The sequence below is a fragment of the Electrophorus electricus genome, chromosome 13, assembly GCF_041902795.1.
Source record: "Electrophorus electricus isolate QZ-2024a chromosome 13, ASM4190279v1, whole genome shotgun sequence".
Lineage (NCBI taxonomy): Eukaryota > Metazoa > Chordata > Actinopteri > Gymnotiformes > Gymnotidae > Electrophorus > Electrophorus electricus.
The window spans coordinates 13,766,760-13,794,509 of record NC_137509.1 but is presented as its reverse complement, the minus strand read 5'-3'; the positions used below and the strand labels follow the sequence as shown (position 1 = coordinate 13,794,509).

General features: G+C 42.8%; 1 protein-coding gene across 2 annotated transcripts; it reads right to left on the bottom strand.

The window, feature by feature from the left end:
• Positions 1–1,425: 1,425 nt before the first annotated feature.
• On the bottom strand, positions 1,426–27,441 carry kirrel1a (kirre like nephrin family adhesion molecule 1a). Of its 2 annotated transcripts, none has more exons than XM_027031638.3 (15): positions 27,133–27,441; positions 15,271–15,420; positions 12,643–12,792; positions 12,246–12,403; positions 11,816–11,966; positions 11,397–11,502; positions 10,926–11,074; positions 10,628–10,755; positions 9,781–9,907; positions 9,332–9,432; positions 7,556–7,772; positions 7,137–7,244; positions 6,711–6,838; positions 5,208–5,321; positions 1,426–4,983 (listed from the first exon to the last, which is right to left on the bottom strand). In XM_027031638.3, the coding sequence occupies exons 1-15, from the start codon at positions 27,176–27,178 to the stop codon at positions 4,366–4,368; spliced, it is 2,451 nt and encodes an 816-aa protein (XP_026887439.2). In that variant the 5' UTR covers positions 27,179–27,441; the 3' UTR covers positions 1,426–4,365. The 2 variants fall into 2 exon arrangements, with proteins under 2 accessions (XP_026887439.2, XP_026887441.2); XM_027031640.3 differs by having other exon boundaries at positions 5,208–5,285.
• Positions 27,442–27,750: the final 309 nt, after the last annotated feature.

Sequence of the window (27,750 nt, the reverse complement as noted above, 5' to 3'; positions counted from 1 at the left end):
ATGCTGCATTCAGACTGACAATGAAATGGTGATGAAAGATTCCCATCTTCAATTAGTCAAAGTTAACGGTAGTGATTTGGAAGCAAAAGGCTCATTTTAATCTAAAGTACTTTCAGTTGGGTTTAGGGTCATGACCTGAGAATAATTGGCATAAAATGTTCTTAAATATATAAAGCATATAAATTTATAAATAGAAAGCAGACTGACAGAAACCTAAAGGGAAAGGAGCCATTTATGTCGTATTGAACTGGTTTATGCCAGTTCTGCTATGTTGGTTTTGCTATTTACGCAATATAACGCTGACTCAGCAAGGATGAATGCTCTGAGAAAGGATGTTAGTTTTTGGTAAGGGCTTGCTTGGTATGACTGCGTAATGGTCTGGTCATGCAGTGTTGCTCCTTTGCTGCAGTGCGGAATGCTCGACATTTTGGGTGCCCCTCAGCTCAAATTGCAATCAACCGTTATTAAGTGTGGCTGTGCAAAAATAGGTCGTGTTAATTAGTTTTGCCCTTTGCAATATCCTTGTTATTGCACATGCGATTAAGTTCTCCTAGTTACGAGTCACAGGGGTTTACTGTATTGAGTTACGCAGGCTTTGTTAATCACTGAAAGTAATTATTTTTGTCATTTTCCAAAGTGATGTACGTTAGGTCTTTTCCCAGTGCTGCTGTATTCTGGGTAGTTTGGGATTAGCATGTGTAAATATAGCTGCAATGTCTGTCACTAAGATTTTTTTCCGTCTCTGCCTATCTTGGCATAACACCTTTTTCTCTTGCTGAGTCACTTCCTGTGACCTTAAGTGGGCCAGCTAGCACACTCGCAGGCACAATTACTGCTGGAGTTACTTGCTACCTGAGGTTGTCTGTTTCAGTTAAAAAGGACAGAGTTTTGAGTGCGTACGTCTTTGTGATTGCAACGTGTAAATATAAGATGATTTGCGCTTTAGTAGATTTCAAAGTGATGCATGTACACTGTTGAGCCTTTACCACTAGAGAGCAGAATCTCCTCGGAACTGGCAACTCTGAACATTACACAACACTTCAGAAGTAGGCTGCTCCCTTCCACAACTCTTCCAGATATTAAAGCAGAGGTGTTCGGCTAACTCTGATCCTGGATTTTGTAATTGCTGTTAGTTAGTCCAACCGTTAATATAACTTGAGCAACCAAATCTGTCTTTGAGATCCGGGTCCTACAAAATCTGATTACTGAATGTGGCGTGGCGTCTAAAACCAAAATACTTTTTAAAATGAGAATCTAGAGCTATTTTTGCATGAGGTACTGTTTTGTTTCATTTCAGCTTCAACAGACTGGAGGCAACAAAAACATGTGCCAGTCTGATGACTACTGGAATGCACCGCGACCCAATTTTGAAAATGTTTCAAAAATTGTTCAAATACAGACATTTCGAACGATTCACACATCACATTCTTATAAAAACAGTGCTTTTATTTCTGATATACTGTGAAAAAATAATTACATAACATTTTTTTAAAAAATATTGGAAAAAAAATTAAAATGAAATAAAAAAAATGGAAAATTAACTTCTGTTGTACAGCTGTAGAACATTTCAGCTACGAAGAACAGTACAGTCAACTTTTGTTTTCTAAGACACACTTATACAGGATACAGTCCTACCAGCAGAATAAAAGTATTGGAGCAGGAACTTGGGGAAAGTAAATGATTACATAAAGATATTCATACATAAAGAGAGACACGCACGCGCACACACTTGTCATACCATCACTGTCGTTGAACTCTGCCCTTAAACTGGCTTATAAGGTGAGGGATTATAAAAGTCATGTTTTCCTAAGGCCACTCTTTTTTTAAAACCAACAAACACCTTCGTGTTTCGCTCATCGAGATTTCATGGCGCTTCAATCCTTTTAGAAAGGCGCTGGAGAAAGGTGGATCTGGTAGGTTAGGCCACGACCCCTCCAGACGTTTCTCCCGCTGTCGAAGTAAACAAATGCGCCATGGCGACCGTCTGATTGACAGCTCAGGCAGGTATAAAGGTGTTTTCTGATGATGACGAGCATCTTGCTCTTCTGAACACTCTTTGGCTCTGGACCGGCCTCCGTCCAAACTGAACCCAGTTCATTTTCCTCCGTTTTTATCATGGATCATTAAAAAAAAGTCCCGCTGCCGATGCACAGTCCTCCTGCCAATTTTCCCTCGCACCATTGAAATGTAACAATACTGCATTTTAAAGAGTGCATCACATTGGATGACCTAAAGTAATACTTGGAATAGGAGTTACACGTGGGAAAATATTTACAGGACTCTGTGAAAAGGTATTGAAACTCGGATGAAGAGGAACCCATCGTTTCTTGGTTGGAGAACCAGTCAAGATGGATTGTCTTCATCCTTGTCACCATCGTGGACGGTTATCTCCTTCAGAATCTGTCTGAGGCATTTTTGTGTCTGAAGACCAACTCTCCAAAAGGTAGTTTTCTATTTCTTTTAGTTCTTTTTATTTTCTTTACTTTATTGGTCAAAAAATGTTTCCAATAAAGTAGCCACCTGCATTGGCACAAATAGCAGGAGTGAATATATGTGTAGGAAGAGTCTCCAATCTATAAGGTAGAGAGATAAACTTCAAATCACAATATACGGTATATGTATGAACATTCAGTTCTCTGGGTTAGAGCCCAGGAACCAGAAAATGTCAGAAGATCCATTCTGGATTAGCACTGAATCAGTTCAACTTGGTTTCTGATGATCTTTTATACGAAGGTGATGGCATAGCAGCCTGATCTTAGATCAGTATGTGTACCTAAGGCTGGATCATAAGGTTTAAGACCTCTGAAATCTCCGACCCTTCAAAACACCTTTTTGCCACTCGTTACTGAGTCTCGAAAGGACAAAAACAAACAAATCTGCATATTTCCTTGTTTGTTAAGGTGAATATCACCCAAATAAAGACTGATACTCTAACAATGAACCTTTGGTCCACAATTCCTTACAGAAATATGAGAAAAAATAATTCTGTATTTCGGGAATATTCAAAACACTCTAGTCTAGTGTGCAAATGAGAGATTACAGGTAGATTATAAGGGTAATTTATGATAGAATACTGGAATGCAGTGCAAACAAAGGCCCCACTACAGAAGCACCATGGAAAAGAGTGGGGAATTCAGACATATATACGCAATTACACTGTATGTGCTCTAAGATCAATCAGTCACCATGTAAAAACACTATGAAAAAATATATATGGTCTACTATGAAGCCCCCTCCCCCATATCCCACTATATACTCCACCAACTGAGGTTTCAAACCAATGGTTTGTCTCACTGTGGAAAAAGACGGCAAGAACGATGGCTGCCATTGACCATGTCTGATGACTGTCGAATGGCTTCCTGAACTGGTCTCCTTTCCCACCTGATGCTAAATTCTCTCTCTTTCTTTCTTTATTTTTTAACAATAGATGGCTTAGAAGTGCTCTATTTAATCAATTTAGACTGATTATTGAGAATGACACAGCATCCTGCCTCAGACAACTGAGCTAGGCAATTAAAGGTGACTACTGAACACTGGTTAGTTCCACACTAGTCGCTGAACGGTAAGGCTAGCAGCCCACTTTTTGAGGTAGCTTAGCAAGCTAGATAGCTGGTTAGATACTAATTAACAGGTTAAGCGGCTAAGAGTACTGAAAGTTGTTTCCAGTTAATTATACATGCTTTGGTAACCAAGAATATATGGTAAATAGCATTGTGCTCTCTGTTTGCTAATTTGTCTGCATTTGCTCAGAGCCAGAAGGGAGGAATTCAAGAAGGTCCATATTAAGAGTACAGTAACTATCATTGAACCACTCCAATTCTCATCTGGGTGCCATCTCTGCTGTGTTGCTTTCTAACAGTTTCTTCCTTTATATTAGCATCACAAAGGTGTAAAGACGAGTTGAAGAAGCCATTCAAGAGAATCCATAACTAACTCTTTCATGATCACCTCTGCCATATAGTGTACTCTTTTCACACTGACGAACAATGAGGCTTCCTTCATTTCTCAAGTTCCAACCGCGAGCCCACTAATTCATAGATTAGCCGACTTAATCAGCATTGTGAAGATCTTAGATCTTTCATTGATGCTAGTCTGTTTTCATCTTGATTGTGACTTTCGCTGTCAGCTTCTTGAGCTAAGGAAAAAGCAAGGAAGGACGCAAAGAAAAATCTTCTCATCTCATCTAATACCACCCTGTCCTCTTGTCTCTCGGGCTCTGTTCTCATCTGTTTCCTACTTTCCATCCTTCCTTCCTACCCAACTTCCTCCCATGTAAGTGTGTGTGTGTGTGTGTGTATGTGTGTGTGGATGAGTGAGTGTACTGAAGCAATGAAGAGCAGTGCAACGGGTCAGGACCCTCCTTGCTCACACGTGCGTCTGCATCCTCTGCGTGTGCCGGTGGGAGTAATCGGAATGCTGGGAGGTGTAGGAAAAGCGCGTGGAGCTGCCATACTTCCCCAGTCCGGTCTCCGGGGTGGTGGCGGAGCCGGCAGCACCCACGCTCGGCCCCACGCTATACATCTCGTATGCTGGCCCACCTTCCAATGTAGCCAGGCTGGACGGGGCAAAGCCCAACCTATACGTGGGGTAGTGTGCTGGGTAGCTGTAGTTGTCGTAGGCCAGCTGTGGGGTGGAGTCCAGGAGACCGCAGTCTGCTGGGAAGTCGCCCGTCTGTGGACCGGAGCTGGGCGGAGGCTGCTGCGTCTGCCCGGGCCGGCTGAATGTGTTGAACTGGGCGTAGCTGTTGTGCGACAGTCTAGAAGGAGGTCGGGGGTCGTAGCAGCCAGCTCGTGACCCTGGGGCCAAGCTGCTTGGTGTACCGGGACCTGCTGTAGCTCCAGGGGCACCTGAGCTGCTGCTAACTGCTGCAGCTCCCCCTGGTTGGTTGGAGGAGCGGTACTCTGAATAGTGCATCGAGCGGGAAGCAGGGCGGCCTTCATCGTGGGTGGAGGCTCGCACGTTGTAATAGCCATTCGTCGGGTCCTATCAAAAGAGAGAAAAACTGAGTATATGCAAAACCATAACTGCATAGTAATATCCGACTGTCCAAAATAATTTGCCCGAAGTGTCTACTTACTTCTTTTCAGTGCTCATTCTACCTTAGAGCTAATGACAAACATATTAAGTAGCCAGTATTCTAGAAACTTGTCACAGATGCTGTATTGTGTGTGTTCGTGTGTGTGTGTGTGAGAGAGAGAGACATTCACCTTGAGCTCATAGTCCTGGCGTGTATCCAGTGTGTCGCTGCGGAGCTCCTGCTTGAGGTCGATGTCATCTTTAAAGGGCTGGGAGGAGGGAGAGAGGGTCACAGAGGGCAAAAACTAAAAACCATAAATGACAAAAACCCAACCAAGAGGGGGGAAGGGGAACAACACAGGCAGGGGGATGGAAATCAACGAGGTAAGAGGAGGAAGGTAAAAAAAAAAAAATGGGGGGGGGAGGGAGGTTGAGAAAGAAGAGAGGATTAAATTCAGTTTTTCATGTAGCATTTCGATTAAATACATGAAGCAAAACTGCTTGGCAGACTGCAGTCCAGTGAGCGAGGGTCCGAGGGATGCCGTGTTAAATTTGTGAAGTGGTCAGTAATGTTCAGTGGCTGAATTTCAAGAGTGCCGTGGGGTTAGTGGGTTAGTGCTGTCTCTGCTTAGTTGTTAAGATTGCGATGGTGTAGAAAAAACATTTTTAATCATCACATTATTTGTATATAACATTGTTAAATACAAATTATACTTTAAGAATACTAATGCATTGTAAATTCTAATGTAAAAGAAAGTATATTTCAAGAAATTCCAAGCATGTTGTTTACATATTCCTTGGCCTCTAAGAGCTGTATCAAGATCACAACAGTAATATGCCATGAATTCAGAAGCTCACAAATGCAAACCCCTTCCTGGAACAGTAAAGGTGTCAGATTAAATGGCAAATCTCTAAAAGCCATAATATGCCTGCCCTTCTGATGTATCTTGCCTGCACACTCTTGGGGCATGTCCAGAAGCTGAGAGGGAAATGTGATTGGACACTTAAGCTCCCACTGGGCCTCAGAACCAGGAACCGTTCCGTGACAGTTCTTCGGAGAACCTCTCCAAAAGGATCCTATGTGACACCCCAAATGTCAAGGAGGAACTGAAGAATCCCCAAATGGTTCCATCAAAGCTTTAATAAACCCACTAGTTTGCCCTGTTAAAGCCCTGCAGTTTTTCACTGCTCTTGCAATAAACCGAGGAGCAGTTTAAGTCAGAGAAGCAAACGACACACTGGAGACACTGTTCTAGAATTGAATGCTATTATTAGCACAGTTGACCTGCACTGAGGGGTCGCAAGGGAGCCCCGGGTGTTGTTTTTTTTCTCCCTGTGACCTTCCTGGTAAACATGTATGGTTCCCCCATTCCTGTACTCCCCTCGTGTACACACCCGGTTTTTCCATCATTACAAGTTGTCAAGTTATCTCAACCTAGAGCTGTTAGGACATTATTTGCTGTGTTTTATCCAATAGTGAAATGGCTTAAAAGTTACAAACCATAGTTTATTAAGAAAGATGTACCTGCCCAAAACCTTCTTTTCTGTTAAGGTATTGGCCTACAATACTGTAACTAAATATATGGCTTACCTAATAAAATATGTCTACAGAGTTGCACCTAAATTCCTATTTAATTCAAAGCCCCTCTCCATTCTGGGGCTCTAGAGTGTCGTCATGGGAACCGCAAACTCACGGAGTACATAGCCTTGACCATGCGCGTTGCTGTGGAGACGCTGCCTGAGTCTTCCTCCAGGCTGTGGGTCTCTTTGTTTATCGTCTCCACCTTGATGTCTGGCTTACCGAGCGTGACCCCTCGGCGACCTGGAAACGATACAGACATGTGACAGTGCCGTTTGTGCACTGTATAAGTCTTTTGTCCAAAGACAGGCGTTTCTGTGGCCCTTTCTCTGCACGGCCGTCCTCCTGAGTAAAAAGCTTGGCCTTAATTGAGGGTTGTTGGAGGAATTTATGCCTTTGCTCACGATGAAATCCTTCACTTTTACGCACACTTTAATTGACAGCACAACGACTATCAACTTTATCGAGCCAGTAAAAGTTGCAATAAATATCACCCTCTGCACGTGTGGCTGTGTGTCCGTGTGCTTGCGTGTGTACTTACTTCCTTTGCGTTGACGGTACAGGAAAAGGGCTAATGCCAGCAGACAGAGCAACAGCAGTATGGAGCAGCCTACTGTGCCCCCTACAATGACTCCAACATGAATTATTTCTGTGAGAGAGAGGAGAGGTTCAGCTCGAAACATTCAAGCAAACGCCCTGGACTTGGAAATATACTGGAGTGCAGTCACACTGGAAATAATGTAAGTTATCGAAATGTGATGTTCTTTCTCTTATTTTCACTATCCTCGCCTTCATGTCTTACTAAAGGAGACATTCTACTTGAGCAATGGATCTCTGCCCATTCTGAGCAATTTTACTACTTCCCAGACTTTGATTGTGACTGCACTTTCATAGAGGCCTTTTAAAAAGATGACACTATGCTGTGTCTCTGTGCGTGTGTCTGTCTGTGCGTGCGCTCACCACTTTCCTGCAGCGTGATGATCATGGTCCCTGGGCCGAACGCGTTCCACGCTGTGCAGTTGTAGGTGGACTGAAAGTCAGACTCCATGACGCTGTTGATGGTGAGTGTGGAGAGCACGGCCCCTCCTTCTGCGGAGGGCTTGCTCTGCTCCACTGTGTAGCGCTCGGGCAGGGTGCCTTTCTCCTTCTCCCACACGTTCTCCTTCCAAGCCCACACCTAACGCACACACATACACAGAACAGATTTTCTGAAACAGATCAATGTATCAAATGTGTTGCCACTGTGGTGCTGTGGTGACAGTACTGAGGAAAATGAACCTTGCGATTATTGTTGTAATGAACAGGTGCTTATTTGTCTACCTGTCTAATAATACCACAATTTCCTCTCAATCTTAACATTACTGCATTAGTGATATGTTTTAGTTTAAATTCTTACATTTTGATGCCAAAAAATCCTTATACACAAATACATTTATTTGGCAGCATGGAGGACAGAAAATGGTGGTTAAGTGTCACATTTTAAAAACTGTACTAAAAAGAACTGCATTATTCATAATGAACTTTGAACTTACTTAAACATAAATAACTCCTCAGAAAAGGACTGCATTTGCTGCACGAACTACACACATGCAGGAGCCAAGCACGTGGGGAGTGAGTGGCACATGAGCAGCGAGTAACAGGTGGGGTCAAAACATTTGCGGGGGGCCAGGCACACAAGGAGCATGGGGCCCTATCCCATAATTCATATTTTATAAATGGCCCTGCATGGAGCTGCATGGCCTGCTAGTTGCTCCACATCCCCATCATGCCCAGACAGAAGTGCACTCGAAACGAGGATTATGTTGTGCATTGGTCAGTCTCAGCCGGGGAAAGTGAATGTTGGATGTGCTAGCTGAGGTCAAAGGCCCACTCATTTCACTCATTTTTAATGTGGTTCAGGTAGATGTTCTGAAGTCTTTGTTTCTAAATATGGATGAATAGCTCACACACAGAAATATATATTAACACAAACATGCACACACAAACATAATATATAATATATAAATGTATGTGTGTACATATATACATTACAATTTTGTAGCTATTTACATTTGTCTGTCATGCCCCTCATGCTTGGTTTTGTACATTGTAATAAGTGTAAAACAGTTTAAACAGTTGTAGGAAAACCTGTTTCTAACAATAAAACATATTCAGAAAAATGCTTGAGCTGAGGTCAGTGCTCCGGGCTGCCAGATCTGACGGGAATTACTGAATTACTGAAGCAGTCATTACTGAAGCAGTCATTACTAAAATAGTCATTACTGAAGCAGTCATTATTGAAGGGGTCATTACTGAAACAGTCATTACTGAAGAGGTCATTACAGAAGTACTCATTACTGAAACATTCATTACTGACGATTTCCTGACTGAAGCGGTCATTACTGAAGCAGTCATTACTGAAGCAGTCATTACTGAAACTGTCATTACTGAAGCAGTCATTACTGACGAGTTCATTACTGAAACAGTCATTACTGAAGAGGTCATTACCGAAGAGGTCATTACTGAAGCAGTCATTACTGAAGCAGTCATTACTGAAAGGGTCATCCCTGGAGCGGTCATTACCGAAGCAGTCATTACTGAAACAGTCATTATTGGCGCGGTCATTACTGAAGCAGCCATTACTGAAAGGGTCATCCCTGGAGCGGTCATTACTGAAGCAATCATTACTGAAAGGGTCATCCCTGGAGCGGTCATTACTGAAGCCGTCATTGCTGAAGCAGCATGTGAGAGACTCACGATCTTGTCTGGCGGAGGGGTGCTGGTGGTGTAGCACGTCAGCTCTCCTCTCTCTCCTCTGACTGCGTACTGAACGGGCTCACTGGAGATGATGGGGGGACCTGCGCCAAGGGAAAAATGCACATTGCTTCCAACACCTCCGCTACAGGACGAGGCCTGGTACTTTACATCATTTTTACATAATTACTCCTGCAATGAGGAACGATGTCATTGTTAATATCACTTTACTGCAGCTCTGCTGATTGGTATGGGAACAGCACAATGTGTTCAGTATGGAAACAGCACATGATACACTCTTTAGCAGTTCCTGCTTGTTATGCAATATTGCTTATAATCAGGCTGTTTATAGGAGGAAAATCATATTATTGGTGAATGCAGGATGGGAACACTGCAGTCTTTCAGTTTGGTATTTTGTCTGCACAGGCAGGGTCTTGTCTCTGGAGACTGACCGTTGACAGTGAGAGTGACCTCGGTCTCCCCGACGCCGATCCTGGGCACTATGGCTTTGCACACGTATTGGCCAGCGTCAGCCTGGCTCACCGACTTCAAATACAGCTGGTTATTATTACTCAACACCTGTGGACAGGCAGAGGGAAACATTCATTTCACGTTTGCAGTAAGCAAACGTGCTATAACCATGTAATATGACAGAGTGGCCGAAAGAAAATAACAACACAAACACCTACAATATGAAGAGCGTGAGTGGGGGAGAGAGGGAGTGCATACATTCCATCTTGCATCATGACAGGAAGGAACCGTTTATGTCAAATGGATCGAGGAAGACACCCAAAAGTTAATTATAAGAGAGGATATGGAAGCGTGGCAGAGAGCAGAAGAATTAAAGAGAAACGAAAAAAGGGTGGTCCACAAAAACCTCACCATCAGCCATGGTCTTAGTAAGAAGGTCTCAGTAAAGTTGTAGTTACTATAGTTCAGTGGCTAGAGCAGGTGAAGCAGGACCAGTAACACCAAGGATATGGGTTTGGTTCTCAGGCAGGACTTATACTGTCCTAGTGAGGCTTTCAATAGACAGGCGGAAGAATGACTTCAACGTTTCCATATTAGGGCGTAAAGTGATAATATTAGGGAGTGTAGTTATATCTGAGCCTCTAATTTAAGTGCTGTGCATATTTTTCATGTAGTGCTATCATGCTGATATATTATATATTATATTATATATTTTCAAGTCACTCATGTCACTCTGCCAAATACTGCAAATGTAAAGTATCAGAATGAAAGAGTAGCCTGATGGAGAGGAAGAGTTGAACAACAAAGAGCTTTTGCACGATTTCTCACCATACTGGAGCCCTTCTTCGTCCATGTTAGAGTGAGGGGGGGATTCCCCGCCCACTTACAGTTCAGAGTGACGTCCAAGTCCATGTCCACCGATACTGGCTTTGGCTCCACCACCAGGATGGGGCCGACTACAGAGCGTGAAAATGTGAACATGTGGCATAAATTGCAATCTGAACACAAGCCTACTGACTGCACAGAACATTTTGGCTCGTGACGTATTTTGACTGTATAACTATATAACTATAATTAGATTCAATTAATAGCATGCAAGTCAATGAGTCTTGGAGGTCCTGCTTACAGTGGACATCCACGAGTATGCTGACGTTGGTGCTCCCCACTGCGTTGAACACCTGGCACGAGACCGGTTCGGTAAAGAAAGAGTGGTCCGCCTTAGTGACAAACACACTCTCTCTGGCTCCTTGGATAACCACACCACCCTTGGCCCACCTAATGGAGAGGAATTCAAATATTCAAGGTCAAGATAAGTGAGAAATAGCCACATTTTCTCATTAATAAAAAAAGTCCCACAGAAAACCTTGTACTAGGCCATATTGACCTTGCGTTATTTGTATTTGTATCTAGGCAATAAGCAACAGAGTATGAGCTCCAGGTCAGAGGCACTGTGGAAAAGCTACAGACTGGAAGAAACAATGTTTTCTTCCTGGAGCTACAGCTAAAGCAGTGTGCAAGACTGACTGGTCCTTTGAGGCACTGAAGAAACAGCCATAACAAAACACCAACAAACAGGGGAATCGTGGGGCACACATACTTGTAGCCCATTATCGGGGGGTTGGCAGTGGCCTGGCAGGTGAAGGTCACCCTGTCTCCTTCCAGCACAGAGCGTGGCTCAATAGATAACACCACCACAGGAGGGTCTGCCCCAATCAGGATCATGTCATCAACAAAAAACAAAAGGACACATTGCATTACAATTCCACCGTAATGCCGTCTACTCTATGCTCAGTGATAGCAGCACTGGACATGCTGCAATGTGGATGCTGCAGTGTGAACAACCATGTATGTGGACCTCCATGTGATAAGGAGTGGCACAGATATCCCTAAGTCCACAGTCATGCCCAATTTGTGCTAGTGTAAGAGTCCTCTCACACTGATGCATGAGGGTAGATAAGGGGCATGCTTAGGCACATGCGATTCCTGTGCAGGAGACGCACGCCGGGGCAGACTCACGGTGCACATTGAGAGTGACAGAAGCACGTTTGCCCTTGGGCACCGCCTGATTGGTGGCCATGCAGCTGAAGTTCCTCCCTGTGTCGGTGTCCACCGGGAGCACGGGCAGGAAGCTCCGCGTGGTGACTCGCTTCCTGTCTGGCAGCACTTCCTGCAGGGAAGGAGAGAGGAGAGTGGAGGGCATGTCACTGCTGCGTGCTGCCAATGTTCTGAGAAGGAAGTGAGACTCTGCAGAAGCTCTGCAGAAATGTTTCTAGTTCGATTTGGATACTTCCATTACATGTGCATTTCAACATGTTATGGCATTATGGCAGTTTCTTATAGTTTCTTATATATGAGACCAAGAGCCACAACAGTTAATAGAGAAATGGGCTAAAGTGCGTGTGTTTGTGTGAGTGTGTGTGTGTGTGTGTGTGTTTGTGTATCTCACCGTTGTGCTGACTGCGCCCTCTACAGGCAAGCCGTCTTTCTGCCACTCTATCACAGCGGGGGGCTTGGCTCCCCGAGCCATGCAGCTTAGGTTGTGGGATACACCTGCAGTGAGGAGGATCTCTGGGGAACCCTCGATCACTGGCTCATCGGGAGGAACTACACGAGCACACAGAGGCATCATGCTAAGGACAAGCACCATATACATGTAACACAGAACGTTTGGAACAGCAGATACAATGCCATTCCCCATCCCACAGCAAAAAAAAAAAAAGGTACTGATAATATGTTAGAATGAAGTTATGCACTTCGGTTCACTCCAAATACAAGCCGTCTCTCCTCTGCCAATAACAGGCACAAGCATATGGTGAGACATCCATACAGACAGACATACTTACTGAGAACAGTGAGTTTGGCTCTGCGAGAACGTAGGGCAGCTTCTGTAGCCTGACACTCGTATAACGAGTCATCGGAGAGCTCGGCAGAAGAGATCTCCAGGTTGTACTGGCCCACGTTTGCCAGCCGCAGCACACGGTACCGCGGCCAGGCTGAAACACACAACGCCTGCCACTTAGTCACCCAACACTCACCAATTCAGCAAGATGGCTTGTGTTTGCAGATGCTGAAGAGCCTAGTCGCAATACATGCGACATATACTTCTTTAATGATTCTTTAATCTACAAATGCCATGGATATAATTTACTCTGTGACAATTCAGTGGACAACGGACAGTAGTATATGAAAAGCACTCTTTCTAAATGGACAGTCTCTAACACAAAGGTTCTCGACTGTAGTCTTGGGTACCCACTGGCCTATCTTGTTTCAAGTTTTCTGTATTTCTGACATGCTTGAACCCGCTCATGAAGTGCTTAAAAGTGGCTGATGAACTAGATCAGGTGATAGAGGAAGCATGAACCCGTGCAGAGAAGTGAGCCCCCCTGGACTGGAGCTGTGGACTCCTGCTATACTATGTCCTGGGGTACTATATTTGAGCACATGAAATATACGTGTGAAGTAAATGAGAACGTGTTAAGAATGGGATACGTTTGTTTTGATCTTGTAACTGTTTGGTGATATACAAACTCTCACAAGACTAAAGGTACAGAATATCTATATACCTTATACAGCAAAATAAACAGATCATAAAAGATTCGCACACCCAGACAGACAGAAAGGGTTTTCTTGTCACCACTAGGTGGCATAAGAGTTCGTTCTCTGTGGCAGAATAAAATCTGCTAGCATTATGACAGGCACTTCTAGCTGCTGCTGCAAGAGAAATGACAGAAATACTGCTGTGGATTACATCATTCTCCCTCCTGTGTCTCTGTCTCTCACTTGTCTCATCTCTGCATCCTGCATGTGCTGACCTAGTGTATTTTTTGGGTATGTATGCCTTTATTTGTTTATAGGCATCTATATGTCAAGTGTGCATTGTGTACGTTGGGTTCATCATAATTGCAACCTGTGTGTGTGTGTGTGTGTGTGTGTGTGTGTGTGTGTGTGTGTGTGTGTGTACACGTGCGTGTGGGTGTGCCTGTGTGTGTGTGCGTGTGTGTGTGTGTGTGTGTGTGTGTGTGTGTGTGTGTGCGCGTGTGTGTGTGTGTGTAAGTGAGTGTAAAAAGAGCGCACCAGTGCCCATTCATACCCAGCCATGGGACAAAGTAGTGAAACATTTCATCAACAATACAAGACTACAACCAGAAAGAGAGAGGGAGGAAGAGGGAGGAAGAGGGAGGGAGAGAGAAAGAGAGAGCCACAGAGAGAGACAGAGAGAGAGAGAGAGATAGAGAGAGAGAGAGATTTAGTGAGAGAGAGAGACAGACAGAGACAGAGACAGAGACAGAGACAGAGGTTCTCTTTCCTCTCAAGCTTATACTGCAGATCATCTGTCATATTTCAGAAACAGCACTTCCACAGAATGTTCAGGAAGTACATTAACTGGTCCTTTAACACGCTCTGGGGAAACACAAACTGAAAATAAGTCTGTCACTATAATGAAATTTGATCTGGCGATTGACTGTCATACAAATAACTGTGAGTAACGATTTGTCTTTTTAAAAATTCCACTATTACAGTGTGACTGTACACATATAAATATTATAATGCACAACTCTTTTGATGAAGAATGTCAACCTATTAGGCAGTGAACTTGGGAAAATGAAATTTGTAGGCTTATAATAATTGCTAAATAAATTGCATTAATAAGCTATAAATCAAAGTAAATATCCTATGGCCAGAACATCTACTCCGTACTGGCCAGGTAGGTTCTGGGATAGGACCTTCTCAGGCTTAAGGCAGTGGCTGAGTAAAAGTCTATTTGGAATACATAATAATGCCATCCCTGACTTGGCTGTATAAATTGGGGATTGGTGTTTGGGAAATGTAGAATTTTCCTGGCAATCTGTACTACTTGTCAAATTTTGCCTGCATTTATTTGAACAGTGTTTTGTTATTCCATACTGAGTGGCAGTATTTCTTTGGCTATGAACTGCGTTACACCGTCAGTTAACATAGCCATTTGGTACTGTCCCTTTAATATTTAGATGCTGTTTGAGATTGTTCGAGATTACTTTCAGACAGGGTGAGTAAGACAGTTTGCAGTTTGAACAATATTAAGTCATCTAAGTATGCTTTATCTTTAAGTACTTTAGCCTCGAAGTTCTAGCGCAAAACTGAAGCAAAGATTAGATACCAAATGCTGAACTATACATTTTTGGTAAGGGAAAGTGCATTTCATAGTATTCCTCTATACATACTGAAGCTTGTACTCAGTCAGTTTTATCTCAACACATTTGTTGCGACAATAAGCACCGAATTCTTATTGTGTTGGATGCCTTTGAAATCAAATTACTATGGAAAATAATCATGATCAAAGCAAATCATCACAGTCAGCTTAAATTTTCACGATCAAGCAATTATGTTATAATTGTAACAGGCCTAACTGAAAAGTTAATCAAACAGTGGGGGAAAAAAGAGAAAACAACATGACAGAGAGAGAGAGAGAGAGAGAGGGAGAGATGGCTAACCTCGGAGGCCCTCCCCAATGCCCAAGGCAAGCCCATCCTTGGTCCACTGCACGATGCCCGAGTAGTTGAAGACCACACAGGACAACACCACCCTCTGGCCCAGAACCACCGACTGATCTGCTGGTTCCTGAGAGAACCGTGCCATCCATACTGCAACACAAAGGATCATATTAAGCTCCACCAGCATTACAGCATTAAAGCACCCACACACACACACATACACATTCTACTCTACATTGTAAACACATGCAAACGTTAAAAGGTAGGCGTTTAAAATGCAGCATACATTTTTAGTTCTGAGAATCCAACGCCCAATATTACATTAACATCTCATCAACATTCATGCCACATTCAGTCCGTGGATGTAGAGTGTGCTATCACAGGAGGACGCTGAAGTGGAGGTAACCCCTGGAGATCAAACTAGTGCAACTTTCACACATTAAGGTGCACTGGTAACAAATAATTCTAGTGTAACCATGTCAGAGTGAGACATGCCTCAAATAAACCCAATGTAAGTCAAATGATAAAATATTAAGTTATATCTAATTAAGGAAGTATAGTCTAGGGGATGTACCCCAAATGAAATATTTAAACTAAGGGTGCAGTAAAATGTGAATTCAGCCAAATGTAATCTCTCCCCCAGTGTGAGACATTACAGCCACAGACTGAAAAAAGAAACTGCATCAAATGAACACAGCAATAATGAATCTATCGGGCCAGATTGCAGTCGTAGTGTTGCTCGACTGGCGAGAAGTCTATCTTTGACGCAAAGAAATGGCAAGTTTTAATAGATTAGCGAAGTGACATAACAAAATCACACCCGAAAGCAGCAAAACGCAAAGGGAGCAGAGCACAGTTCTTTAAAAGGTTAGGATGGGGAATCGGTCCCTCGAGAGCAAATTCCAGACACATTTCTTCACCCGCAAAACACGATACCCATCTAGGTTCCTCCCTCTTTCTAACAAGTGGAGGGACATGTGAAATGGCAAAAAAAAAAAAAAGAAACTTTGTGAAACAATTCATGAGAAGAGCTTTCACTCAAACCCTGCGTTATGTATCTTTAATTGGACCCAATTCAGGAATGTTGTAAATGAAGTACTCAATTTTTCCCTTTGCATTCCGCCCTTCTCTACCAGTCACTGCCTCATGACTCCTCATCGCCTCGTTCTTTCTTCCTTTCTAAGACAAGGTTTAGAGGATTCTCTACTGTTATCTCTTATCTTAGGGCCTCTTAAGACTCTGGCGTGTCGTTAAACAGAATGAAGACACTCGGCCCATCTCGCCACGTGCTCTTTGCATTGCTCACATTCTCCTTTTTCCTTACTATTTTCCTGAACTCAGTCCTGCTTTCTATTTCCGTGTCTTGCTCTCTGGTTGGAGGAGGTTTGGAGACACTGTCACAACCCATTTATCACATTAAATAGCAGCCCTCTGGCCCTCTGCCCCCCCTCCCTCTTTTTTCTCATTCCTACAGCATTCCTCTGTAAGGTCTCCATCTCTCCCTCTTTCTTAACAACTGGCATATGCCTCATCCACAGTGACCCCACGTGTCTCTCCCATTCTCCCCTGTGTTATACCGCTCTCTCTCTCTCTCTCTCTCTCTCTCTCTCTCTCTCTCTCTCTCCCTCTCTCTCTCTCTCTCTCTCTCTCTCTCTCTCTCTCTCCCCCCAGTGCAATCTTCTTTCATGGTTATTTATAATCACTTTGAATAAAGGGTAATAGAAACAAATAGTGGGGGAAAACACACTAATAGACACAACACAGAACGTCCTGTGCAGACTAATATGGCAGAAAAATACTCATTCCTGCAACTGGGCAGAATCATGGAGCATGAAGACCTACCATCAGCTGAAAAGAAATCGTGGACTTAAAACAGTACTGCTGGACGCTTACCTCAAGTGTGTGGTACTGATGACACCATAAGTCTTCTGCCATGAAACCCTACTTGAGCGTTTGAGCTCTCCTCATGGGAAATATGTTCACAAGAATGTAAAATATGTTCATTTATAACTGTCGTAATAAACGTAGCATATCTGTTTTGATATATTTGGGAGATACTAGAAAAGAGATGCATAATCTTCTCTTTATGTTTTTGTTAAATAACTGAAATGGAAAAAAGAAAAACACTTCTCGTGGCTTGAGATGGTAAAATGATGCAATTTAAAACAATAAATAGTTTTTTACTGAATGTGTTCTCATTCTCAGTGTAATGTAATATTCATCAAATATAAATACATAATGTATATTGGCTATATATCACAATGCCTTCTGGAATATCTCACTATAATGAAGAAAATCACAATAATGTATATAATATTTATATAAACCAAAACATTACTAAACTGATACCTTATGGTATGATAAATTCAGTTATTGTAGGAGATTAGAACAGTTAATCCCAGAAAACTGTAACAAATAAACGAGACAAATGAACAGAGTTAGAGTCCGTCTGTACTGGGTCACATTTGCCCTGTTGTAACGACACCACTTGTAGTTATTGCAATAATTAATTAGTGATGAGAAAGAGATAGCAGGTAACCTCAATTGAGACAACAAGTAACAAGAACACTGGGCACTAACAATACTTTTAACACTGATTAGGATTTGTTGTAATAAGACAAAAGAAAGTTAGGAAGCTGGTGCAAGAGAAGAAAGGGGGGGGGGGGCTTGTATGGTTTTCATTATGTGGGTTATGCAGCAGAGACAAATTTAGAGTGTCCTGATTTTTTAGAGTCACTGATCTCCAGATACCAGCAGTAGTCTACGCTGTGCTGCCAGGGTGCCCTGACCGCACCAAGCCATGGCCGCACAGCCTCTCCCACTGCAGTCACACACGCACCTCTGACCACACTAACACACCATACCAGTGTCAGGCACACATCACTTGACCGATCTGAGAAAGCCGCCTCTTAGCACTGATCACAACGGCTGGGCCCTACATTTAATCCTGTTTACCAAAACCGCCGGTGTGAATTGGGGTTGAAAGCCTTGGGCCCACAAGCGACACATCGCTGGCACACAGTGTAAGCACACTATCCACGTTCACTGTTATTCGCAGCTCTGTTATCTTGTTCAACAGCGTTTTATAAGAGTGGAAGGCCCGCTGCTCCCAAACTTGGTTGCATTGAGCATTGTTGAAATTCCTTTTTCATGTGTTCGAGCTTTTTGGGCCAGTCCAGAATGTGCAGGTATACAGCTGCCACCCAAATTTTGTCTGCTTGCCAGATCTGATGATGGAAGGAAGGGACGTCTGTCCTCTGCTCGGTGGCTTGAGACCTGTGCAATGTGCCACAGAACCTGTCATAATTTCATGTACCAGCTACAAGAAATCCATCCAGGGTGACCTATCAATTTATTATGTTTTCCCCCAAAAAATATCAGAAAGACTACTTAGATTGAAATGCCTCACATCTGCTAAGTGGAACATCTGAAGTTTTATTCTTGGCCTTAAATCAGTCATCTAATTAATGTTACAGTATGACATAGGATATGGTCTGTTTACATACATTTTGATCTAAGGCATGTGGATTATAAAATGATTTAAGATGAATATGTCTCTCTCTCTCTCTCTCTCTCTCTCTCTCTCTCTCTCTCTCTCTCTCTCTCTCTCTCTCTCTCTCTCTCTCTCTCTTGCTCCCTCCCTTTCCTGACTTAGCCTGTGGAAGTTTCTTATTCATGCTACTAATTGCTGCATGCATTCAACCTGAAACTCGTTTAAAAGTCCACTGACCTCAAAAGTGTTCTAAACTGAATTTATATGACTTTTGACAGCTTCTAATTATCCAGAGCAACAAAATGAATTTCAGCCATCAGTGCATACCCATCAATATCTGGAACCAATCAAAATGCCCCAAAGGTCTTCATGTTCTTCACCCCACCGTAAAAGCAGATACAGGCTGAAGTTTGGGAAAAACCCCAAATCCAAACAGACTGATACATGCGGGACTGGTAAACAAACAAATAAATTTCAATGACAGTTACACAGGCCTAAAGATACCAGGCTTGAAAGCATCCCACTTAGTGATTATGCAGGTTAACTATAGTGTAACTCAGCATGAGGAGTCCTTCCAAAACATTTTGCTATATTTTCTTTTGTTTAGTTAGTAGAGCACTTTTCTATACTTGCAATTTGAAATGTAAAACAAATGTACTTTCACATTAAATAAACCTTTTTATCTTTTATTTCCTTGTCTGCTCAAGGGTGCCGAGTTCTGCTTTAGTCAGTCATCTGTAAAGTCTTGTAGGTTGAGCACTGCTCTTCAGATTTCTATTCCAGCACTGCTAATGCCTTGGATTATGAATATGTATCGGAATTCCAGAGAGAGTGAAAGAGATGATGTCATCCAGAAATAGCCCCCTCCCAGGGGAGGAGATAAAACTGGCTTGGCACCACCCACTTCCTCGGAAAAGGTTCCATTGCTTTGTTTTATACCTTAAGGTGCAACTCATCTGTCATCTCCACTCTGACGCATCCATTGCCCTGCCACAGAATTGGAAAACCCAAAATAAAATGAGATTCCATGCTGATATTCACCACTAGGAAATAATCATTAACCAATCATGAAACAATTGTATAATGTTAAACCCTCAGTAAATTGTTAGAATGTAAAGAAAATGACTGTGTTTGTAATCTGTAAAACTGTAATTCAGAAGCCATGGTTTTAACAAGACATTTTAATGTGCCAGTCTACAGAAATGTTGGTGTTATAAAGGGGCACTAATGCAAATCTATGCAAATGAATAATGTAGCCATGTTGTTACAATGACTAATGAACGCATGTGCTAATTCTACAGCCGCCCTCTTTGGCTAATGCTCAAGGGCAGGCAGCTGTGTGACTTCATACACTAGCCACTCTCAGACAACAAAGGAGTATGTCTGATCAAGGAATACGTCACCTGTTTTAGTCAAGGGACCACATGTTACAGCCTAGAGAATTTCTAATTTCGCTTCATTTCAGTTTAAGGTCCATACTCTGCAAGCTGTTCCGAAGTTCTGTTTTCCTCTACAATGTTATCTCTTTTATTCTTGTGTCAACTTTGTTATTTTGTCATCTTTTTCCATGTTCAGTGGTTTATGGGTTCTTTTAATCAATGCGATATCACAGTCAGTTGTTTGTTGCATCCTGCTGTAATTGACTCCTCGTGTATTCCTCTGTCGTATTCCCACCATCCACCCCTCTGCCTCTTATACCTCTCTCTTGTTCTTTACTGGCCAATCCTGCAACTTTGCATTACTCGCGGTGGTCCGTTGCCATAGCAACAGCTGACGTGTGTGGAAAAACTACCCAAAAAGTTTTTTTTGTTTTTTTTTTGCTTGCTTCATGCGTTTGTGTGAGTGAGTGTAGTGAAGTAGGGGCAGCTGTGTCTGGGGTGTGTGTGTGCCTCCCTCATTTTGCTGGATGCGCTGATCTCTGGGAAAAATTTTTTTAAATCATTTCTCACTCTCTATACTTTCGCTCCTCCTTTCTGTCAGTTTCCATTCTTCTACCTTTCCACGGGTCGACCCTTTTAAGCCACACCTCCCTCCGCTCAGTAGTCCTGTAGAAGAACAGCCTATGCGTTTTTCTGCTCTGATATCCTCCCACGTTTACTATGGCAGAGACAGGAATGTTGGACCAGGAGAAAGGGACGCTGACTATGGATGACATGTCCAGTCAGCCAAAGGACTTATCCAGTGCCATTTTCTGCCTTGCTCGGAAGGACGCATCGCTCGCGTTTACTTATCCACCACTACTGTTGGCTGCCAGATGGCACACCTGTATTTTTCTTACAGTGCCTCGTTTTCTCCCACTACCTCCTTTTGTCTGCAGCCTTTGGTTATTCATAATTCTTCCTCTACCATTTTCCATCTTTCTTCCCACCTCTCTACCCATCCTCCCATCACTGAGAGAGAGACGGAAAGGAAGAGCCAGAGAGACCATTCCGTGTCATCTGACCATTCTGTACCTCCTTATCTCCTATTTTTCCTCTCCCTCTATAACACACAATCTCTGTCCATCCACCCTCTCTCTCTGTCCTCCGTCTCTCCCGCTATCCCTCTCTCTTCATCCCCTCCTCTTCTCTTTCTTTGTCCCTCTATCTGTGCAGCCCTGCCGTTGCTATAGAAACAGATCTATTTGAAATGGGAGGGAAAGAAAATTATTTCTTGGCAATTTCCCCTTTCCCTGTTTCTCGGGCTTTTTCAGCCGCTGCCTTCCAGGACAGTCCCCTCTCCGCGAGCACTCTGCGTGAGCCCTCTCCTAGACCATTTTAACCTTTTTTGTGAGAACCACCATTGCAGCTTTTGTTGCTATGGCCACTGCAGGGACGTTGACACACTAATACACATAGTGGCCATGGCAACCTCAAGGGTCAGCACTAGAAAGCTGTGCTACTGCTTGAAGTGAATGTCCACTTCAAATGGACCAAGATATGAAGTATGAGCCTGTACTTCACAAACGGCCGCTGACCACAATAAATATTATGGTCCCCAAATAAATATTAAAAAAGCTAGGAATGTGTGTGTGTGTGTGTGTGTGTGTGTGTGTGTGTGTGTGTGTGTGTGTGTGTGTGCGCGCATGCAATACATCTATGCTACCAAATATTGCTTATTAAAACAAGGACAGAAAAATGTTTCATCCGCTGTCTTCTTGCTTGTTTATTACAATTGTTATTATTAGCTTGCTTATTTAATTTATGAACTAATTTTCCTTTTCTTTCCAGCTAAAGAAAGAAAAGCACTAGACAGTTGTGAAATTCACCTTAAGTAATCATCCACACCAATGCATGAGTAGTAGTGGTGACTAATATGTTGTTTAAACATGAGTAACTAGATAACGCTCATTAATGTCTGGTACTGCCAGACGCCATAGCTAGGGGCATTCATACAGTATATGCCTCAGATCTTAAATAGCGCAAACTTTAAATGCACAATGTTCCATTAGCAGTTGATTGGTGAGCCATCGAACTGCATGATACTCTGTCTTTCGGCAACTTCATTGGACATCCAGTTACAATGGCTTTATTGTAGGCTTGCTAGTTGGCTCCAGAACCCTCTAGTGGGTTTTTTTTCTTCAGGCTTGCTGATTGGACAGCCCCAGTTATCAGCCCTCCCCGATTCGAAAACTTCAGACAGCAAGAAATGACATCATCATCATCAGCCACATTCCATTGCAGCGGGGGCAGGGGGAGCCAGTGGGAGGGGTGACCGAAAACTCCCCACTAATGCACAAATATGCAGACATGGACATATGTGCACACATGGGCCAACAATACACACACACACACACACACACACACACACACACACACACACTCACACACACACACACACACACACACTCACGACAGAGAAGAGGCTCAGCAAAGTGTCTACAGTACAGAGTGCCCCTTCGCCATGTGCTTAATTCATGTCCTCCATCTCTGCCCCTCACCCTCACTCCCACTCTTTTGCTCTTAAACCCACCCCCCACCCCCCCAACCCAATCCCCTTCCATGACCCCTCCCCCCTTAGCTCTGACTAAAGGAATGCAAGAAACACATCTGGAACTTATTAAAGAGAGAGAAGGAGGGAGTCTGGGGGATGGAAAGAGGGAGAAGGGAAAAAAAACGAGAGCACTGAGCGAGTGAGCAACAGAGGAAGAATGAAAAGCAGACAGAGGGCCAGAACAAGAGGGGCCTGCGACGAACTTTTTCAAAGCCAGTGGGGTGAGTAGAAGAAGACGTGCAAAGAGAGGCGAAATGTGGCCAAAAGGAAGAGGAAAGATCGATGAGGGGTGGACACAGTCGGAGTGAACGAATGGCACATTTAAACGGCATGTTCAAATCAATGTCCATAAGCAAAAAGGATGAAAATGATGTGACTGATAGAAGGAATAGGGTTCAGAATTCTTCGCCCCAACCTAGCCGTTGAACTTTCCTCCACCCACCAACATTCATTGTCGCACGGAGAAAGACAGAGGCACAACAAGAAAAAGAGAGTGCAAGGAAGAGGCAGAAACACACACGTAGAGAGGGTACAAACCATCCCCCCTATGAGAGCAGTCAGGCATGAGTAATAATGCCTTTCTCTTCCTATGGCATAAACCCCCCCAAACACACACACACACACACACACATTCTCTCTCTCTCTCTCTCTCTCTCTCTCTCTCTCTCTCTCTCTCTCACACACACACACATTCTCGCTCTCTATCTCTCTCTCTCTCTCTCACACACACATTCTCTCTCTCTCTCTCTCGCTCTCTCTCTCACACACACACACACACACACACTCATATTCTCTCTCTCATCTTTGTGTTCATCTTCACAGGAGATGCGTAAACAAATTAAGGAGTACATAAGAGAAATTATTCAGTACTTCCACATTTATCTGTAGAACTAGAGAGACAGCCAGGCTTAGAACTAGAGCCACTCTGACATGGGATTTTTGGAACCATCACCCAAATTCATGTTAAATTGGTGAAAAACACTGTGTACAAATGTTTATATTTATAACATTTATGACATTTTATTTTGCTTAAAAAATTACATTGGTCTGAGCAAATCAAGACATTAAGATTAAAGAAATAAGGTATGCTAGATAAAGCAAGAAGTATAATAATCTTATTCAGATTTTTGTTTTCTAATATAACTAGGCAACCAAAGTGAGCCCCTTTTTGTCCTGTACTAAAATACACTGCAGTGGTCACAACATTTGGTATTCATACGAAAGTGCACAGCTTTGATATAATCAATAAATAACATAGTCATTTGTTTATAGTTGGCAAATGGTGTAATCTTTTATGCACTACAACTTTTCAAATATAAATTGTCTGTGACCAGGTATTTTAAAAATGCAATTTTGATATATCTGTACTCTACCGAAGTATGCCAGATTCAACATTAAGCATGGCACAATTATAGCTGTAACTAATAAAGTGCTATACATTTTATAGTCAGTGGTAAGTGGTAGTCCGCAACCCTTGGCACAACACTACTGAACCCTAAAGTCAGCTGACTGTAGTACAGTCTGTTACCCTATGTACACTGTGATTTTGTCTCCTCCATGGATACTATTTTACAAATAGTCACACTTTACATATTTTTGAGACAAATAATTTAAAGGCAGTCTGTGTGCCAAATATTTTTAAGTTTCTATAATATCTTAATTCTGAGTTCTTGTACCTGTACACCTGTGCACTAGAAAGCTTGCTTAGTAGAGAGTTATTAGAGAGTAGAGACTTACTGACAAAAAAGTATTAGCTGGAATGTTTTACTATACATTTATACTCTACATTCACTGGCAGATACAGTTTTCAGTCACTGTTTATACAAACACATACGAATACCACATAAACTAATACTTTAATACTGTATATACATTTATAGATATATTACCTGCCCTTTAAAAACAAACAATCTAATAAAAATCTAGGTAGTTCATTAAAAAAAAAACAAAAAAAAAACTCCTGGAAACATGTCACAAATGTACAGAAATCAAGGCAACTTACAATTACTCAGTTAACGTCTAAGTGTATAGAACTGAAAGATATCATGAGCCTGTAGGTAGAGCTTTAGAACAGGTGTACCTTACTGACCGTCAACTCAGTGTCTGCTCTGTTATTTGATCCCACAAAAAAGGTTTTGCATCTGATCCATTAGTTGGTTCAGGTGAAAAATGGGTACTCGTTACATATGAATATATAAATTATTGACCTACTGCCACTTATGGTAACTTACATGTACATTACAGTATAGACTTACATTTCCAGAGACTAATGTGTAAACAAATAAATGTTTGCTGTAATCTTGCTTTTACTGGGAGTTGTGGGATAAAGGTCACAGACTCTACCCCTGATATATCAGTTCATAAAGGGCTGAGTGACCAAGGTTTAAACCTGGACAAACTCAGATGGACGAAAGGCTTAATAAGTAGTTAAAAGGGCAAGAGTGTTACATATTTTATTGAAAAACTGTATATGATTATATCACATCATATTAAACTGGTAGAGCCTAGTAGTCTATATTCAACATAATGTTTATGTTTATGAAACATAATTCAATATAATGCTCTCATTTTGAAATTGTATGCGAACTCTGGATTTGTAAAATGCTCTTCTTGGTAAACTGTTAAACACCTCCTAGAAACATTAACTAATGTGCTTTGGTTCACTGCAGTGCACAATGTGTGTCACTGTAACAATACATTTGCAGTGCTCAATGTGTGTTACTCTTACTGTACATTTGCAGTGCATAGTGTGTGTTACTGTTACTGTACATTTGCAGTGTAGTGTGTGTTACTGTAACAGTGCACAGTTCACATTTGCAGTGCACAGTATGTGTGTGTGTGTTACTGTTACATTGCATTTGCAGTGCACATTGAGTGTTACTGTTACAGTGCATTTTGACACACTGCCTCCGTGCATGTTCACTAATGATCTGCTCTGGTATTCAAGAACAGGGTAAAGAAAGATTCCAGGAAAAGATCTTGTAATTAAAGTGCTGACACAATTAAAATAAGAAGCAAAATTACTTTAAGCATAATTACATATATAGAAATGAAATATGGTTACCATTGCTCATTCTGAGTATGGAGTGGCAAGAGTCATAATACTAATACTAATACTAAAACTTTATTTATTTATTTCACAGGTATCTTACATGTAGCTACGTGATGCCAAAAAAGGGCAATGTGAAGTTAAATTCAAGGAGCCTGAAGCAATCTACTGTTGCTGCTCCTGTTTGTGCTCAGGGATTATGTTCTTTTTGCACAAATCCCATCTGTGACAGCTCTGAGAACGCTTACTTGACATCTTTTGAGCGTCTCCGTGTTACTTTAACTGAGACAGAGCAAATTTAGTTTCTGAATTAATAGCACCCAAGTAAGTGACTGGTTTGTGGTAAGCTTGGTCCTCACTGCTTTTTTAAAAAAGAATTGAAGCCGATTTTACACCATAAGAAAGCATTACATCATCCGTACTACCTTGCTGGGACTATAATAGAACACGCCCCTCACCTATGATGGAGTGGTCTGTACCTGCTCTGGCGCGCGCCCGCGCCCTCTCCCTCTTTTCCTCCGCACGCTTGTACGCACGCGGCGGTAGACAATGGACAGGAAGGGGGGTCCGCAGAGGCGCGAGCACGGGAGAGATGCTGTATTCTAACAAGTAGCGGGACCTTGCGCCTTCACGTTGCGCTCTGTAATGTCTCCTAGCAACTCGTCTGTCACACCAGTGAAAAAAGAGTTTAAGAAACAATGCCCATCGTGCCTTCAACTTGCACAAGTATTTGTTTAAAAAGCAATTCACGTCGTCATCTTTGTCTCACGTGCGCGGGTTTGTAAAGGTAGTTTAGGCTCATTTACTTGCATGACAGATCACGCACATTGCGTCCGCCCATCAAGAGAAAGAAGGAGAGAGAGAGAGAGTCTTCTTGTCCTTTCTTCCCTTTAAACCTCATGCTCAATTTGTATTCTCGTGATGAAAGGACGTTTGACGAAAGGAGCACCACTGTTTTACTGGCATAGTGGTCGCCTTAAAAGCTTTAATGCACACGAGGGCAGGCAAGGCATAGCCGACATCCACACCAAGTGCATCACACGTACAGTAAAGGTCATCTTGCGTCTTGAACAGATATGCGACATGAGCACCATAATCTCTCTCTCTCTCTCTCTCTCTCTCTCTCTCTCTCTCTCTCTCTCTCTCTCTCTCTCTCTCCCTCTCTCTCTCTCTCGCACACACACACACGCGCGCGCGCACGCGCGCGCATGCACACGCAAGTGGAGCCAGATCTTTTATTTGGATGAGCGCACACACCAACTTTTACTTCTTTGAGTCCGAACATTCATAGGCAGCTAACTTCAAAACAGGGTGATATTGACAAAGTTATCGAGGCATGACCTCTTACCTCTGTGAAAGCTCAACGCCAAACTCAGGAGAAGCAACCCCTTCATGGTTCAGGCGAGCGACAAGTCCGTTAGCTCAAATCTCCGCATGGATAGCGAAAAAAAGACCTCCACGGTTTTGCGCGTTCCGCCTTATAATAGTCCTTTCCATGCGTGTTCCTCCTGTGCTTCCTGCCCTCTTCTGCCTCCCTGTCGCCCCTTTTTGTGGTTTATAGCATTCTATTCGTTTTTGTGTCTGTTTGCCCCTTACCGCTCAACGACACTCCGTTTTCTCATTAACGGCACATTCCTCGCAGCGCTCTCTCTCTCTCTCTCTCTCTCTCTCTCTCTCTCTCTCTCTCTCTCTCTCTCTCTCTCTCTCTCTCTCTCTCTCTGGCGTCAGCGGACCCCCTCCCCTTCGTTTCTTCGTTACCTCCAGTTCCCCTCCCTTTTTGCTCTTTGCAACTCCGCGGCGACAGTTTTTCCCAGCCGGCGTAAAGCAAACGAGTCGGTGTTACAGGTTACAAGCGACAATATTTGCCTGCGAGGTAACAAATGATGTCGCGCATCTCCTTTGAGCTCCGTACATTAAACTATCTGCACGTCGGCGACGCAAGTTAGCTGCAGCCTGTGCCTGCCAG

Coding starts and splice junctions, on each gene's coding strand:
- kirrel1a (XM_027031638.3), bottom strand. CDS start 27,178: ATGAAGGGGTTGCTTCTCCTGAGTTTGGCGTTGAGCTTTCACAGAG. Junction 12,793..15,270: donor CATTGGGGAGGGCCTCCGAG/GTTAGCCATCTC, acceptor TGTGTGTTTCAG/CCTGGCCGCGGTACCGTGTG. Junction 9,433..9,780: donor GGTCACTCTCACTGTCAACG/GTCAGTCTCCAG, acceptor CCCTTGGCGCAG/GTCCCCCCATCATCTCCAGT.